The sequence below is a fragment of the Colletotrichum destructivum genome, chromosome 8 (genome assembly GCF_034447905.1).
Source record: "Colletotrichum destructivum chromosome 8, complete sequence".
In the NCBI taxonomy this organism is placed as follows: domain Eukaryota; kingdom Fungi; phylum Ascomycota; class Sordariomycetes; order Glomerellales; family Glomerellaceae; genus Colletotrichum; species Colletotrichum destructivum.
Window position 1 is genome coordinate 1382148 of NC_085903.1, and position 17341 is coordinate 1399488.

The 17341-nt window shown below is 55.4% G+C and overlaps 4 protein-coding genes across 4 annotated transcripts; 2 read left to right on the top strand and 2 right to left on the bottom strand.

Annotated features, from left to right (window-relative positions):
- The first annotated feature begins 161 nt into the window (after positions 1 to 161).
- Positions 162 to 2317, top strand: CDEST_12263 (uncharacterized protein). Its single transcript, XM_062928419.1, has one exon. The coding sequence runs from the start codon at positions 536 to 538 to the stop codon at positions 2303 to 2305; it is 1770 nt and encodes a 589-aa protein (XP_062784470.1). The 5' UTR covers positions 162 to 535; the 3' UTR covers positions 2306 to 2317.
- Positions 2318 to 3163: 846 nt separating this feature from the next.
- On the bottom strand, positions 3164 to 4945 carry CDEST_12264 (Putative Zinc finger, RING-type; the record flags this gene model as incomplete). Its single annotated transcript, XM_062928420.1, has 1 exon — positions 3164 to 4945. One exon carries the CDS (start codon positions 4943 to 4945, stop codon positions 3164 to 3166), a length of 1782 nt encoding a protein of 593 aa, XP_062784471.1.
- Positions 4946 to 7240: 2295 nt separating this feature from the next.
- CDEST_12265 (uncharacterized protein) lies at positions 7241 to 10107 on the top strand. The gene has a single exon (XM_062928421.1). The coding sequence runs from the start codon at positions 7351 to 7353 to the stop codon at positions 8077 to 8079; it is 729 nt and encodes a 242-aa protein (XP_062784472.1). The 5' UTR covers positions 7241 to 7350; the 3' UTR covers positions 8080 to 10107.
- A 1659-nt stretch (positions 10108 to 11766) lies between these two features.
- CDEST_12266 (Putative heterokaryon incompatibility Het-C) lies at positions 11767 to 15160 on the bottom strand. Its single transcript, XM_062928422.1, has 5 exons — positions 14904 to 15160; positions 14280 to 14837; positions 14013 to 14192; positions 13398 to 13942; positions 11767 to 13346 (listed from the first exon to the last, which is right to left on the bottom strand). Exons 1-5 carry the CDS (start codon positions 15025 to 15027, stop codon positions 12030 to 12032), a joined length of 2724 nt encoding a protein of 907 aa, XP_062784473.1. The 5' UTR covers positions 15028 to 15160; the 3' UTR covers positions 11767 to 12029.
- Between the last annotated feature and the right edge of the window lie 2181 nt (positions 15161 to 17341).

Below are 17341 nucleotides of genomic sequence, written 5' to 3' on the forward strand. Positions count from 1 at the left end.
CCTGCTGCTGCCAATACAGCGGATTCGGCGGAGGGAGCTATCCACTAGAAGCTGTTGGATCCCCGCGCGACAGCTGCTGTGCATGCAAGGGGCGCCCACTGGAGCCTATGACGCCAGAGGGGATACATTGTTTGTGAATGTTTGTGAACTTCCTCAATACATCTTTTCGCCCTTTGTCTCTACCTATTTTTGCCCTCAACCGTTTCCTCGGTCCCTGTAGCTAGTTCCCGCCCCATGACTCACTAGCAAACATCCGGAACCCTCAATACTGTTTCTGGACACCGTTAATATCGTGGCGCCTGCATTTAAGGGTCCTTGTAACCAACTTCGCCACTTTACGCGATCGGCGCGTCTTGGAAGCATCACACTTCGCGCCTCTGTCCCAAGAAGGCTGTCGACTTGCCCATGTACCTTATCTCTGGCGTTAGGACGTCTCACATACCTTGCTACGTGGTTTGACTCCAAGAAAGGAAAAGGAAAAAGAAGAACACCTTGTCGGCCATCTCAAGGCATCTCAAACACCCATCCAGGCACGATGCCTCCGCGACGTCAGCAAGACCTCCCCGTCGAGAGCAGTTGGCGACTTGTCGAGGGTGGCGAGAATGACAGTTTCGACACCTCTATTCTTCCCGACCTTGAGGAGGATGAGGGTTTCATCTCCACGGACCCATCGCAGATTCCTTCGCAGTCATTCAGTATCGGCGGCTCCCAAGAGTCTCATCACAGCGTACAGGACTTCATGAACAAAGCAGATGATGAGCGCGTTATTCTCCGCTCTCCCTTTCAACCTACCGTCCGCCGGGATCCAAACCGTTCTCCAGACCCAGAGTTTGTCATGCCGTCTATGCGCTTTGGTGCTACCCCCGGCAGCAGCACCAGCCCCCGTCAGAGCAGTGGCCGGTCGACGCGGACTATCCGCCCGGGTGATGATCCGTACCAACAACGAGAGGTACGCCGCCGTGTCATTCGGCAAGCGAGCACCGGAAGTCCTTTGAAGCTGCGGCGCGGAGATCATGGGAGAAGGAGGGATTACTACGACGATGCGGCAGAGGAGCATAGAACGGTTACCGAACGCCTGTCAGAGTCTCTCCCAGGCGCGATTTTCAACATACTGGCCTGGGTTTTCAACGTCATCGGCATGGCTCTAGGCTACGTCCAAAAGCCACTGGCACTTTGCTTGGCTGTTTGGCTTTTCTTTGGTGCCTCCATCATGCTTCAAAATATGGTTACTAAGTCGCTAACGGCGTCTCTCTCACCGTTTTGTCGCATCCCGGGAGCCGCATACCTAGACCTTCCGTTTTGCCCTTCATTTACCTCATCGACGGGTGGCGGCCAGGACTCTGGGCCTGCAAACGTCGAGTTTGATGATCTGATGAACGTCCAGTCGCAGTTTGAGCAGGTACTCGAACGCAGCGCCGACGGCGTTTCGTTGCCCATGGAAATGAAACGCTCCGAGTCCTCGATCCGCGACTTGCGTACCATGGTTCGATACTCGGAGTTGCCGCAGCGGGACGAGCTCGTCTACGAATTCAACGAGTATATCGACACGGCGCGTTTGACGGCCGCCGACCTGCAAAAGTTCAACGTCCATGTCGGGTCTGCTGTCGACTCCGTCATCTCCATTAACCGTTGGACATCTCGCTATCTAGACACACTTTCCGCTTCGGAGACTACTGATGTAGGCATCCTCTCTCAGTGGTCCAGCTGGGTCTTCTACCCGTTCACTCCGACTATAACGCCATTCTCAGAACGGACCCTTCTCGACAAATACGTTGAACACACTGCCATGGTTTCCGACCGCATCTCGTCGCTCATCGTGGAGGCACAAGGCGTCCTGCTTCTCTTGACAAAGGCCGAGGAGCATCTCAATCAAATTTACGAGCTCGTTACCCGTTCGTCAAACTCCGTCAAATCTCGCCGTGACGAGGTTCTTTGGACGCTGTGGACCCTTGTCGGTGCGAATAATAAACGCCTTCACAACCTCAACGCCCAGCTCTCCCTACTTCGGCAGGTGGACCGCCAGCGCAGCACAGCGGTCGCGCAGCTCTCGGCGCTCATCGTTGATCTCGAGAAGATACAAGCTGGCCTAGGCGATCTCCGCGACCGCGTGGCCGCGCCTGAGCTTCTCAGTGACTCCGTCGCCGCGATCCCGCTGACCGTGCATATCGAGACCATCGACCGCGGAGTCGAGCGGCTTGAGGATGCGCGGCAGCGGATCCGCGCCAACGAGAACGACAAGATTCGCGAAGCTCTGGTCAGGGGCGGCACCAAGGAGGATGACAAGCTCATCGACGGCCGGTCGTGATACAAACTCTTTGAAAGCTGGTTCACTGGAAGATGGAACGCCAAGACTGGGGGCAGACGAGAGTTTTAGATACGGTTTGCAAGGCATGTATGTGGCTCTATAAGACGAGCAGGCGTTCGGCTTGGCGAACCAGATTGGATGAAATATGGCACATGCCAAAAGATTCGGATGAAACGAAACACCAAGTACAGCGAAGATACCATGCACTTAGAGATTCTTGTTAGTAGTTGCTTCTGTCTATTTGCTTCCGTGGCCATGCATTTGCGATTTGAAAAAGACAGCACGAACGGAACGGGTTACAGCGGTGAGTAAACATCTTTGATTAAGATGTGCTTGTCTCCAAAAACCAGGAACGGCCTGAAACGACAAGTTTGCCTGGTTCAAGTTCTGTCCAACTAGCGCAAGTCGCCTTGGGACAGAAGCTGTCAAAAAATAACCGAATGAGGAAAACTTTTGCGGATATGCATAGAATCCTCCAAATAGCCGTTTGATGCAAGTCCTTCCCAATAGGGTATATCCAGTCCAAAGGTTGGGTAAAGGTTGTGTCTTGAAGACGCAGAAAAATAAAAAAGGGTACGTGGGACGAAGAGTGCGACCCGTGCTTGAAAAAAGTTGAATAAACCCGTCCGAGGGCAGTTCGCAGCCCATTGAGTCTAATCATCGTGACTGTAAAGTGAATTTGTCTCCTCATCACCCCCATTATTGGGCGATAGTCAAGAAGTGTCATTGGTATTTGTCATCATGTCCCTTCATGTTCCTTTCAAAAATCGACCCTGAGGCTGTCCCTTTACCTAACCGTAAAACGCCTTTGCACCATGCGACCACAAATTCAACGCAAATGTCCGAGAGTGAATTCGGTCACGAGAAGCCTGGGAAGACTTTGACAACGTAACGTTTCCCTGTAGACTTGGTTAGTAAAGATGTAGGGCCACCACCAGTCTCATACTTACATGCAGGTGAGCGGCCTTCGGGATCATCATCAAAAGGCGTGCCTGCGAGCGCTCTCATCCGCGCCCGTGCCAAAGCCGACGGGCTCTTGCGCCCTTCTGGCCGTTGATTAGCTTGCTTGGAGTCGTCCGATGAGGGAACATGTAGTCGCAAGCCCCCTGTTTTACGCCGCTTGTTTCGGTGAGAGTGCTGAGCTACCGCGGCTGGCCGAGGTGGCTTAGGTTGTTGCTGCGATATTTCTCGACATTCGGAATGACTTAAGGGTCGATCCGAATCCTCTTGCTCCTCTTGAGTTGGTTCGAGGGTTTGTGACAAGGGAGCAGCCTCCAGGTCGGAAGGGGTTCTAGCATTCGCCGACTCTTGACCTGTTTTTGGAGACTTGGCGGGTAACACGGGCGTCATCGGCGTTTCTGCCCGGGGGGGTGCCGCTTTGTCCGTGCCGAATAGCCGCTTCCCCCAATGTTTGCTTGTCACCTCCGCTTCCTCGTCGTCTGACTCGTCCAACACCACCCTCTCCCTCAAACGCCGGATCGCCCGCTCGCGACGTACCATGCCGTTAGTAATCTTCGGACAGTAATTGCGCGGCAACATATTCCTCTTGCAAATTGGGCATAGTGAGCTGTTCAGGCCCAGGAATTCGTCGATGCATTCAGGGTGGAAGATGTGCCCGCAAGGCAGCTCCCGAATAATGGATTCTCGATCCAGGTAATTTTCCAAGCAAATGTGGCATTGCGGCTGATAGTTCGTGGCGACGGTGCTTGTCGAGCTGTTCATGCTGGCTCTCCTCGCTCTCGACCTGGCTGTGGTGGATTCAGATATGGTACGTTGATCGGCCCGCATGCTCCGGGGTGACCTGAGGGATTTCGGGGGCCTCGTTGTGGAAGGTGTGCTGGCCATCTCTGGTTGAAAACTGTATGTGAACAGCGGGAAGCCCTTCACATGGTTGACCGGCACTGTGACGCGCTTGATGCCCATCGCTTCCAAGTCGACCTCTCCGCTCAACACCCTCCGACGTAATGATATTCTCCGTCTCCGCTGTACTAGGTGCATTGTGAGTGACAGACAGGCGATGATGAACAACACAACGCCGACGACCGTGAGAATCCAGGTCCACATGGCGGGGACACTGTCACGGTCCTTCACCGTCAATTCGGTCCATATGCGAACAAAGTCGTCGTCATGGGGCTCGTATCTTTGCTCTATTTGGTCGCCGAAAGGGATTTGGGAGATGTTGCCGGAATAAAGGCTGAGTTGGCGCATCATTTTGTTGCCTTCAGCACCGGGGATGGCGAATATGGGGAAGCGATTTTGGGAGCGCCAAGCATCGCCATCTTCGAGATCCCATATCGGCGAGTCGGCGCCTTGAGGTTCCCTCGTCGAGTTATTGGGGCGGTAGAAGATGAAGGCACGGATGGGATCGAGACGAGCCGACGCCAGGTATGCCCTTGTGCAAGTGGCATTGAACCATGGCGCAAGGGCAATGAGATTGTAGTTGGAAGGAGGCAGGGTCGCCTGGGTGGTGGCATTTCGAGGAATGATGTCGTACTGCTGTTCGTAACATGGGTCGGTGACGCTGAGGTCCGGTATGTAGAGTAGACCTCGGATGATTCCATCATGCGTCTCTGAGTTGGTGGTGCTCAGTGTTGTAAGGTTTGCCGAGATGGTGTCCTGGTAAGCGAGGGACCTCTGCATGTTGCGTTAGACCAATCCTTGGGAGCAAGCCAAGGGCGACAATAGGACCGACCGAGAGGGAGGTAATGTTCTTGATGAGCGTCGATGGGATGGTGTTAGCACCTGACCAGACAGGGTTACTGAACAGCAGACTGCATATTGGTTAGCTGGTGACCAAAGTGCCAGAGAATGATGCGACGCTGAGAACACGTCGTGATGGTAGCAGTAGGTGGTAGTAGTGGTGGTGGTTAGGCAATGCGCCGAGATCTGCCCACAGGGGCTCTGGATCTCTAGTCGTAGCATTGCCCGCGGCGGTTACGAGCCGAGGCGACCAATGATCAGAAAATTGACATGAGGGAAAGGAGACAGCGTGCGCATCAACATGAAGAGCAAGTGCTCGCAACTTCAACAGCAGCTAAGGCCTGAGGGAAGAAATGTTTATGACATACACGACATTTCGAATCTGTTCGAGAGCTGTGAGACGTCAGCGAATGGAGCCAAGACGGGGCCATTTTGTCACTTCTGGGCCAGGAAGAAGAGAGCGAGTGCTCTTCAGGCGCTGGCTGGGTACGTCAAGAGGACGCATGACTGGGGCGTCGCATGTCTTCGGGTAAGGAATTGGAAATGTTGCATCATGACTTACACATGCTTCCCTCACATGTTCAGCGAACGGGTTGAGGTTATTGAAACCATCAACCTTTGGTGAACAGTTCGTGGGTTGGCTGGTCCGGTATGGAGAAAGTAGGAACGGACGGGTGTCGGGTAAGGGGACGAACGGGCGAGGCGGATACGAGCGGGAAACTGTAGTAGGGGGAAACTTGGAAAGAGAGAGGATCCGAGCAGAGGTCGGCGAAAGGCGGAGGAAGAACGTGTGAGCTGGACTGGGGATAGATGGAGCTCGACTTTTGGGACCAAAAAAGACAGGGTCGGATTGCGGTCCAGGTCGAAGGATGAATGAAGTTGGCAAGAGAGCCAGGCAGAGAGAGGTGATCAAGGGACGAGCTGAGAGAGAGGATAGGATTGATGAAGGCCAGCAGCGAGCGAGCTGGGGCAGGCGCGATTTTCAATGCCAAGCGGGGTTCAAATCAGGTCGTTCCCAGTGCGCTGCAGGTGCGCGTTTGTACTTGCACACTGATCAGCTCAGCGGGGGAGTGGGAGCAAGGTCAGGTCGGGGTCCAGGTCCAGGTCCAGGTCTAGGTCGGGGAGCGTGGGTGTGGTGTTGGACTTTGGGCGTGCGTGTGGGTGGGCGGTGGTGGGTGGTGGCAATGGGTGGGACGGTGGATGGATGAAGTTGAACGGACAGAGACTAGATGAAAAGGTGGCCGACGGGACGGATCATGGGGCAGCAGCACCACCAAAAGCCAGGAACCGAAACAAAGCAATGGGCGGCGGCGCGAGCGGGAAAGAAGAGGACGGGGAAAGAGTTGGCGAGGTACTCGTAGCGAAGCTGCCGTTAATAAGGTCTTTGCAACGTCGGGCATTGCACTGAGAGGCGGACCAGAAGGTACTTCCAGCGTTCCGCCGGTACCCCCATACCTAACCCTGCCGAACATAACATGTACTATGTAGGGGCGAGGGAACATTTGCACAGCCTCCCCTGCCCTGTCTTTCATCGCATTCGTCCTCGTCCTCGTCCTCGTCGTCACTGCTCGCGTTATGCATTTGCCCATCTCAGCGATAAAGCGAGAGGATATGCTCGTTAAGTGTTCAAGGCCAGAACGAAGACTAGATTGGTCATCGTCGCTGTTTTGGGATTCCTGGGGTGTTCAACAGAGTCTGAGGAAATGGTACAAAGTACACTACTTCATATACGATGTAGCCCGAAATAGACGACTCTAATGTGTTAAGAGCTGTGTGTGGGTCGAGCAGGACGGAGACGAGACTTGAAGTTGAGAGAGACTGAGGCCAAAGAGGCTGATAGAATGGGAGCGAACGAGGGGTTCCAGCAAGGGTTGGAACTGGGAGGATGGAGGCGCAAGGTGTGGGATGATGGATGCGAAGACGCGCCAACGCTTGTTAGGTTGTGAGTGGTACATCGTAGGTGGGCAAATATGGTGGGGTGGGACGATGGAGACTGTTCTAAATCCCCCGGTAGCCAGTAGAAAGTCGCATATCCGGTATCGAGACAATGGCCGTTGCTGACAAGATCGTGACCTCGATGCCGCGAGAAGTACCTCGTAAAACAGTGGATGGAAACAGGGTAAATTATGTCACCGGAGAGTAGTCGACAAGTATTTCATTCCCGTCCGACAGACGTAGGTCTGTCGCAGGTACCTACCCCGTAGATACTTACCTACTCCCCGTCTACTGGCCAGGCAAGCACATATGATTCCATTCATCCCGACAAGCCGAAGATCCGGTTCCCTGTCGGACCAACAAACAAAGACAGCATACAGGGCTTCACTCATCCGTGCTGTACGAATTAGATGCCAGCAGAAAACGAGCAGCAATTCTCTGTCACCAAAGCGGCAACAGTTGGGCCTAAAAAGGTACCCCAAGCCTGCATTTCCGCACCCTGCACATGCAGCCCTTCTGGCATTCTCTTGCGCGACAACCATCACCGAGTCCGAAACCACAGCTGCTCGTACCATTTCTACCCCCCTCGTTTGTTCTTTGTCACGGCATGCGCAGCAACGCTCAAGCAAGTAAAACAATCTCACTACAGCTCCCTGCCTTGCCGTGCTAGTCTCCATCGGGCGGATACACGCAGCAGCCCCCCCAGCACAATCCTCGACTGGCCATCATCGGATCGCATGCCATCACTGCTAAGCTTTTTGTTGCCTCGAAGCTTGTCTGATCTTTCAGCGACCTCCCCCGTTCACCCCGTGCCGAGTCCCGTTTCCTGTTCTCGCCAGCCGTCGGATCGATTCAGGTTGTTTCTTATCAAACTACACGTACACCTCTGGACCTTGTTCTTGTTCCTTAGGAAGCTAAGATGTCGGAGCAATGCGGAGAAATCAAACCAAAACAACAGACAACCGCACGCCTTAGCTCGGAGGAGAGAGAGGGAGAGGGATTATGGCCGCCAGCTGCTTGAGGGGCAACGCCGCCTGGATACAGAAACCATCTCCTTTCCGTTCAATCACGCCAAGAACTTTTATTCGTCCGCCATTTGTAGTGACGACCTAGCCATGCCAGTACAACGATCCAATTGAAAATTTTACGAGGGGAAGTCTACTTCTTAGTCGCGTTGTAGCCCGTTTCTCGCCTGCACCCTTCCGACAGTAGAGTTTCTCCCACCACACACGGGCCCAACCACCTGACGGCATCTTGTGCCGACTAATTTACTGTAAAGTACCTACAGAGTACAGAGTACGGATAGCGGCATAGGCTTCCCTTACGCCGACCGATGCTTGACAGCTCGACCATGTCGCCCGTCCATTTTCGGCATTCTCTCGCTCGGATCCCCCAGCCATACATACGCCTTCCCTCGCGTGGTTCTCCAGGCAAATAAGCCCTCGACGTGGAGACCTTCACAACTATTCCGTTGCTTTCACCCTCTCCCACCTCCTTGCCACGCATTGGCAAACCTTGGGAGGCCTTGGGACATGTCATACGGCAGTGCTACGGCAACTGGTTCTCGGCCGACGATGGCATCGTACGACACCCGCCCATGAGACGGCAACTAGATAATCCGCCGCACTGAGCAAACATGTTGACCTTGGAACGGAAGAAAGCAATTGCGGTCGGGACGCTCTCCTGCGCGAGGTTGTCAATCACCTGGACGCGCGCCCTCAGACCGCCTCTCTGCGCTTGGTTACGGGAAGCACGCATTGCGCGGCCTGCAAAAGGCCCTCCAGTCAGGTCGGTTCGTTACCAGTGCCAATGCTGATATGGATACCGGTGGTGCCATCCAGAACCCGGGATCCAACGATGTTTGTCCCGCGGCAATACGGCCCATGGGGAAAGCTTCTAGCGACCACTTCGCCTTCTAGTCTCGATCTGTCGACCGCCTCTCAGTCTTGGCAGCCCTGTTTCACATCTCTCAGTGTCGGCTACCCGCTTGATCTTGATGGCATCACGCCTCGTGGGAGCATCATACTGACCAACAGGCTCCGCGCGCTTGCACTACAGGCAGATATTTATCACTGCGTTGCTGACTTGAAAGTATTCTACGCGTTTGAATCTAGGGCCTTCCTACCGCCAAGGTATGCAACGTACTACCTGCGTTCATACGGAGAGGACTGGCGCTAGGTGGCTGCCACAGCGCGCAAGCAGACGTCATTGAAACAACGGGTGCCCCCCCCAAGTTTAGACACCGGGACAGGGCTACTTGGCTCGCATGCAACTGGCATTTTTGCTGCTCTATCCCTGCTAACAGCGTCGCAAACTCGCAGACTCCGCAAAGACCACATGCCATGGCGAAACTGATCGGGTATCGTCGATACTGCAACATGTCCTGCGAGCCTGAATAATCAATTTTTCCAATCGCCCCGGCTTCTTTCAGGTCAGCCGAATATGCCGGAGAGCGCCATCGTCTCTTCCTGCACCGCGCTCGGCATCTTGCAGCCAACCTCCCGGCCCTGATCTGGCGCCGTCCCTTTGTCTCACCCGGCAAGAAAAGCCGAGGATCATCCATACGTCATGCGCCCACCTGGCGTCTGATTTGCCAGCACGTTGCGGCTGGCTGCGACACAGATACGCCCGACGACAACGGGAGCGCAGGAAAGGGGGGGCCTGATGGGCTGCCCCTCAATTTCCTCTCTGACCGCGCGTCTTCTGGATGTTGACCAGTTGTCGGTATGGGGGCTCAGGAGGGGAGGTTCGCCTCTAGGGGCTGTGCCTAACGGCAATTTCTTTGGGTCGGTATTACACTCAGGTGAATATCTTGGCCTGTCTGTCTTGGCCGTGTGCATCTTGGGGTTGATTGCACTGTTGTGGCCCCCAAGACGCGAGAGTCTCGCCCTTCACTTGCCCAGCCCACAGCCACGGTAGCCCACAGCCACGGTTCGCACCCATCTGCCCTCATTATCGGCATGTATTAAAACGGCTAGCGCAGGTTTTTTCTAGGTTGCCAAGTGCTTCTGGTTAACTTTGTTGAAGAAGCACAACGTTGGAGGGAGCTATCCCAGTCTCTTTCTCGTTCTCGTAGATTAGTCCAGCCAGGTAGAACTCTACATATGTCAGTCATTAAAAGTCTTTTACAGGCCAAGACTCCAGGCTCTGTTCCGTGGGAGCGTTTGTAGGCAAGCTTCCTCATCCCAATCGACTCAAGCACAAAGGTATGACGCCAAGATACGAACGATTACCATTCGCGGGCGAGATCCCAACCCGCTCGCAATAGGGTCTGGCTAATTTAGCCTACAGAGCCCAATGGACCGAACCTTACGGACGTACGAATGCTGTAGTGTGCAGCACCCCGGAAGCTTGTTATACACCTTCGGACTGGCAAGTGCTCGTGATCAACCCAGCCGACCTCCATGGGACAATCGGCTCTGAGGTCCTTGGGGCTTTCTAGGAAACCCTCGGCACCCGGACCGGAGAGCTGATTCTACCGGACTGCTGGGCCCCACCTCCCTGGCCGGCGTTCCGTACTGCTCCGTGCAAGCGTTGAACTGGCCCAAACCGCCGCCGGGAATCTGCGCAAGAACCTGGCCGGCGTTTAGTCTCGAGTCTCACGCCGAATGTTGTGTTTCATAGCAAGCTACCGATTTATTGCGATCCTTCTGCTGAGGGTCAACCGGTATTTCCCACGTTTTCGATGGCGCAACACCGACTCCGCCCGTCGACCAACGTCAACCCTTCCGCAATCCTGAATAGCACACTCGGCCAATGACAAGCATACAACTATAGGTAGGGGGAAGCAGCAAAACGCACAACGTAACATTGAAACGATTCTACCCCATATCCTCACCCGCGTTCGTGGCCTCCACGGCCATCGTCTTCCTCGCCAAGGGCCCGCTCGTGAGAGTGAGTTCGTGGCACCCGCCAGTCCCAGTAATATGTTGTCCAGCACGTGCCGTAGAAATGAGCTGTGTTCAAGCGAATCTGGCGGAGGAAGCGGGGCAAGGCGAACATGGCAATGTGGGCTTGTATGGGTTGCGTCTTCTGATGGTGTCCAGTTGCCTTGGTTCGGAAGGCAGTGGCGGGCTGCCCTTCGGAGCCTGGATCAACAAGGACCGGATGGTAAGTGACGTAAACCTCGATTCCATTGCATACATACAGCTGGTGATTCTTGGTTTGTGGAAGTAGTGGGCAGGATCATGCGGACGGAGGCTGCTCTGCTAAACTCCCCCTCAAACAAAGACTTGCTGACGACCACTGTGACCCCGTCCGTCCGTTTTACAGCTTCACCACATCGCTTCGGACGTATCATTCTCGTTCTACAGAGGAAGAACACTAGGCTGGAGTAACCAGACGAGCCCATAGTCTGGCTTAGCCGTGCCGAAGATCAGACTAACTGATCGCAGCATGGCACGTCCAGAAAGCCGGGGAATGACAGGCAGAGGGGAAGAAGGATGTCTGGCAGGTCGGCCCAAGGGTCACACACAAACCTACGGTCATGACCCCTGATTAAGCAGAAAAGATCGGTTCCGGTAGACTCAAATCCTACCCCCTCTTGTTTTTAGTATACCAGAAACCAAGAACAGTCTCGTCATGCCCATTATGTCGACTCGAAAGGGTGCTGCCTGCGCCACAGTAACCACAAGGCAGAGTAGGATCAGGAACCTGTTGACGCGAGGATTGGAGCCTGCTTGTGGTTGATGATCGATTGGCCTCTAGTCCCGCCACCTGTGTTGCCGCAAAGGAGATGGGCGAATAAAGAAACTCTAATAGATTTGGGAGGGCATCGCAGACAACCTGTGCATTCGCGCGAAGCGTATAACAGTCAGACATTACGGGTCAAGTTTTCAAAAAGGGTTGATCGTGAGCTAACGAGGACAGATATCTTTCACCTCATTGCTGAAATGAGATCTTTTTCTTCCTTTTCGTTTTCGTTCTTTGTAAACTCTGTATGATCTGTCGCTTGATCCCACTCCGCCCCAGCCACAACTGTGTTCGTAAAGCCAGTCGCCTTCATCTACCAAAGTACAACCGGCGTGTAAACCCCACTCCCTTTCACGGGTGAAGACCACAAACCATCAGGAGAACAGCCGAGGCACTCCTACCATCTACGGTTGTTGTTATTGTTGTCGTCGCCAAAGCTCTCCGCCACCTTGCCGATGAAGTCGCCAAAGCCGCCGCCGCCGCCTTCGCGGCGATCATCGTCGTCGTCATCGCGGCGTCGACCGCTGTAATGCTCCTCCCGGCGGCTGTTGCTGCTTTGGTTGTCGCCACGGCGTCCGCTGCCATAGCTATCCTCTTGGCGGCCGTAAGCCTCTTCCTGACGACCGTAGCTCTCTTCCTGGCGACCATAGCTGCTCTCCTCCTGACGGCGTCCACCGCCGTACCCTCCCTCATCGTTGCGGCGTCCGCCGCCATAGCTTTCCTCTTGGCGACCATAGCTGCTCTCCTCCTGACGGCGTCCACCGCCATAGCTGTCCTCTTGGCGACCATAGCTGCTCTCCTCCTGACGACGGCCGCCGTAGCCGCCCTCGTTGTCATCACGACGACCACCACCATAACCAGTATCACCATCATAACGGTGGGTCTCGGTGCGTTGCTCGTAACCGCCGCCGTAGGAGGGTCTAGTCTCCGTGGTCTGCTGGTACTCGTGGCCGCTAGTGTGACGGCCACCCTGGCTATCCTCCTGCTCGTATCTACGGTACTCGGAGCGACCGCCGCCGCCGGAGTATTTGGTCTCGCTGTACTCAGCCTGGCCGTACTTGTTTCCGTGATGACCGTACTCAGTCGTGGTCTCGGTATAATTGCCTTCATCGTCACGGCGACTGCTGTGCTGGGTCTCCTTCTCGTCCTTCCCAAAGACACCGCCGAGAATGGATCCGATAAGACCGCCAGCGCCACCGCTGCTCTCTTCCTTCTGCTCCTGGTGCTTGTACTTGGGCACCTTAACCCCAGTCTGCTGCTCCACGAGACCAGCGAGTCCGCCAGACACACCCTCGAGAATGGCGCCGGCAGCCTTGTCGGCCACCTTGTCTTCCCAGGTTGTGGGCTCGCCGAACTGCTTGCGCATGTGAAGCTTGCCGTTGCAACCGTGGCCGTGGCCAGTGTCGTGGACACCCTCCTTGTGGTTCTCGCCTCGCTCGACGCCCTCACGGCTCAACTTACGGCGGTACTCGTCCTGCTGACGACTATCCATGGCGTTCCACCACTCTTCGACGAACTGGAAGATCTTCTGGCGTCCGTCGCGGGCACCATCTTCGCCCAGGTCGCGCTGGGCGGGGTGGTGCAGAACACCAAAGATGATGCGGTTCAAGGTGCGGTTGATATCGACGTTCTCGTCGTCGATGGCTTCCATGAGCTGGGGGACGACCCAATGGAGCGTCTTGGCAGCGCAGCGGCCGGCGACCTCATTCAAAATCTGTGTCACTGTTAACTCTCATTCTAGTCGTCATGGGACAAAGATTCTCACATTGGTGAAGTGGTCCTTGGACAACATGGAGTGAGTAGGGTCCGTGCTGCGGTCATCCTCGAAGACGATGTGCTGCTCCCTCTCGCTGCTCTCAATGATCTCGGCAGAGCCGGTGCGGAGCTCGTTGCGGATCTGGCTGATGACAGGGAGAATGAAGGGGGCGATGAGGGAAAAGACAAACTTAGACAGCTGCTCCTCAAGCTGCTCCAAGATCTTGGGCAAGACCGGGATCTTCTCAACGGCCTCGGTGATTCCCTGCAGGATCTCGTCGTGGAACTCGATCGCAGGCATGATTTGTCTGAAGACATCCTGGATGTAGCGAGTGTACTCCTCGGGCTCTCTGGGAGAGACCTGCATGTTCTGAAGCTGAGAGGAGGTGGCGTTGCTCTGGAGCTCGTCTACCCGGTTGCTCTGGTGCTTACCACCAAAGATACCATCGGGAATCATGTCCAGGAGGTTTCGCAGGATGCTGGTGTCGTTGTTCTTGCTCTCCTGGAGGGTGCCTTCAAGCTCCTCAATCTCATTTTGAGTCAACTTGTCGGAAACTGCGGTACCGTCAGCTACTGTGCTAGGATGTTCCTCTTGATTATTGGCAAGAATTTGCACGTTACGCACCTTCGCCGGTGACGGAGTGGAGAAAGTCGACTCCACCGAAGGTGCCGGTGACAATTGGGTAGACCTCGTCTCTAGCTCCGTTAAGACTGATCCGAGTGTCACGGCCGACGTGAGGGAACACATCGCGCTCGCCCAACTCGATGAGGGCAAGCTCGCAGTAGTTGCTGTGGGCGAAGAAGTCTGCGACGAGCCATAGCATTAGCAAGGAAGTCAGGGGTAGGAGGCCGAGAGTAGAGGCGGGTGTATGTCCTCATGCTATTGACGTACCCTCCAAACAGTGCAGACCAGTTCCCATGAGACGCATCGCCTCGTAGAGGTCAGCCTGGTTCTTATTCCGGGAGTATCCTCGGGCGAGCTCGATGCAGCGGGAGAAGAGGCTGCGAACGTGGGCGGCAGATGTCATGATGCCAGCCTGCTCGTTGGCGATGTAGTTCTTCATGCCGGTCTCGCGGTCGATGCCGAGCTCGACATTCTCATCGACAGGGGCTCTCAGACGGCGGTCGTACTGGCGGGCATCTTCGTTGTCGGCGTAGTTCTTGGGGTTGTCGATGTGATCCTCAGGACGGTAGCAGCCCAGACGGTCGGCTGTAACTTCGAACTCCTTGGATCCGTAGCCGAAGGTCAGGAAGCCGAGGACGCAGAGGAGCAGGCGGATAGCCTCGGCGGAGACGGTCTTGACGGTGCCGACATCGATGGCTTGGGAATAGTCTCTCAGCCAGTTGCCGAAGTAGACACGGGAGACCATCATCTTGCTGAACTTCTTGCCGTTCATGGCGCGGGCCATGGCAAGGGTGAGGAGAGCATCTTCGATGTCACCGTGACGCCCTGTGTGAAGTAACAGGTTAGCTGACATTGCGCGCGCGGTTGTCACCAGCTGGGAGATCGACTCACAGTTCTGGCCCTCGATCTTGGAGATGCTGGCAATGTTACCAGCTCCAAAAGCATAGGTCGGCCGGGCAAGGCAGACCAGCACAAGCAGGCCGACCAAAAGCGGGTAGGACCTGGCGTCGAGCATATTGACTTCACTTCGTATCCTCTCGCTTAGTGGTGTTCAAATGAGTTTGTTCGTCGCAGTCCTGTAAAGGAAGTTTAGTGACGGGTTAAGACGAGGCGGGTTTTGCGTAGAAGCAAAATAAGAATTCGATGACGGGAGGGAGGGGAGGCCATGAAATAAGGAGGAGGGTATGACACAAACAAGGGGCTGCGGAGGAAAAGGAGGGGCTTCGATCAGAACTGGTGGCGGTGGAGGGGCAACCGGACGGGCGTGTTACTGCGTTCTTCCAAGCTTGGGGAGAGCATGGGACTGGGTGACTGCAGCTGGGACAGGAACGCACACAACTACGCTGGCACTTGGAGCTGTCAGATGCCAGGAACTCGAGACAGCTCAGGCGAACAGCAGGGCCGAGAATCAAGCACTGCCTACGCCCGTGGACACAGAGATCCAGGCTCAGCCAAGCCCAGTCCAATCCGCGATGTGATGCTTCTGCTCGCTGCCCCCTCTCTCCCCTCCCCATCCCTCGTTCTCTGTAGTGGTCTGTGGACCAAGCCCCCAAGTGCCATGGCATCATACTACTGCGCGATAGCTGCCGCCAAGACGCTCCCCCACCAATGCCAGCGACCAGCAATGGAGGGGCTTGCGGATGCCGATTGGGAGCTTGGATCGAGAGCAGGGGTGGCTGCCAGTGGCCTCATAGCGCCGCCAGCCCAGAAAAGGGTCGGGCAGTCGGGGTACCTGGATGAAGGACGGGAGACACGTACCGAAACGAAGTATCACTAACAGGGGATGCAAGGTTGGATGGGGCAGGGGTCTACACCAAGCTCAACGCAAGTGTGTGGATTCGATTCGGTAAGGTAAGGTAGCTCGCCGTGCTGATCGTTGGTCCTTTCGGGATGCTGGTGCTGCTAACTGTCCGAGGGGCGGCGCGTCGAGGACCTTGGCCAGCTGAAAGAGACGGGGGAGAAAAAGATAAGCCTGGCCTGTCCAACCTGTGCGAGGAGGAGTACGGTGCTCTGGCAGCTTTGTTGAATATCCGATGGTCCTGTTTGCTCTTTCCTTGCTGGAGGGTTGGAGCTTGATACGATGTAGGATTGAGATGTGCAACGACGCGTTGCTCACCGACAATGTTCTGCGCGTTGCGGGAAGAGGCGTTGCTTGTGCCAGTGCGGATATGTCGAGTGAAGTGGGCAAGGAAGGGAAGGCACGGGCGTGTTTACCGCATCCAGCACTGGTCCAATGCTCTTGACATCAACCCTTGAGAGGGGTCCATCTCATCATTAACAATTCACCAAGATTTCGTAATACGGATATGGCAGACGAGAACGTGCCAATCGAATCTCGGATGACCACTTCACTCAAGAGTCATCGCGCTGAGCACCGTCCAGGAAAGCAGAGGCGCGCCTGATGACTTGAGAATGGATAGGCAGCGTTCGCAAAACTGGAAATGCCCTCCATTTCTTTCGGATAGTCAGGTACCATGTCACTTTCTATTTTCTTCCAAGCGGTGGAGGGGTCGCGGGGCCGGTCCGCTGCCAATGGGCTGCCTCCAGCTGTGAGGTCCCCCTCCCCCTCGCCAAGTTTCGATGGGGGCTCATGTTTCAAAACGGCATGAGACGGTTGGCGGTCAGCGGTCAGGCCAGCCAGGGGTCGCGATTTCTTGGGTGAGTGTTACGACTTGAGGGGAACCACCTGGGGATGAATGCGAGGAACAACGAGGGGCAAGCAACTCAGAGGATGGCGCGTACAAATGCAGTGAAGCATCTTGCGTCGTGCACCTTCGTCGCCACTGGAGCATGAGGCTGTGTTGGACCGACTTGCAGATCAGCTCCTCGAGGCTCTTTATATCGACTAACCCGCTCGTGCCATGAGGAAGATGACGGTGTGTTGTTTGGTACGCCGACTGTCCCTCGTCTGGGTCCAGAGACAGCTCGTCGGTGCTCGTTACACATCTCGTCCCGGTCATGAGCGCCGTGATGCTGGTGCCTCGGAGGGCATTCTAACGCAGTCAGCCGGTGGAAAATGAAAATGAATACGAACCCCTCTTTCTGAAGAAGTCGAAACGGTTTGCCCTAGCTCTCCCATTCGACACTGTGCGCTTGTCGTGTCCCCAGGATTGAGACGGGGTGAGACACGCCGTTATAGAGGGGCGTTGTGGCCACAGAATCGCGTCACGATGTTGTTTTGATTAAAGCGAGATACGCGTTGGCGATGGCCGACAAGCATGCGACGGTCTGTCCCTTAGACACACCATCCATAGGCACACACAATACACGTTCGGCTCTGTTTTACACTGTGCTGGATGCATCGAGTCGGGTCAAGTCAGCCAATTTGT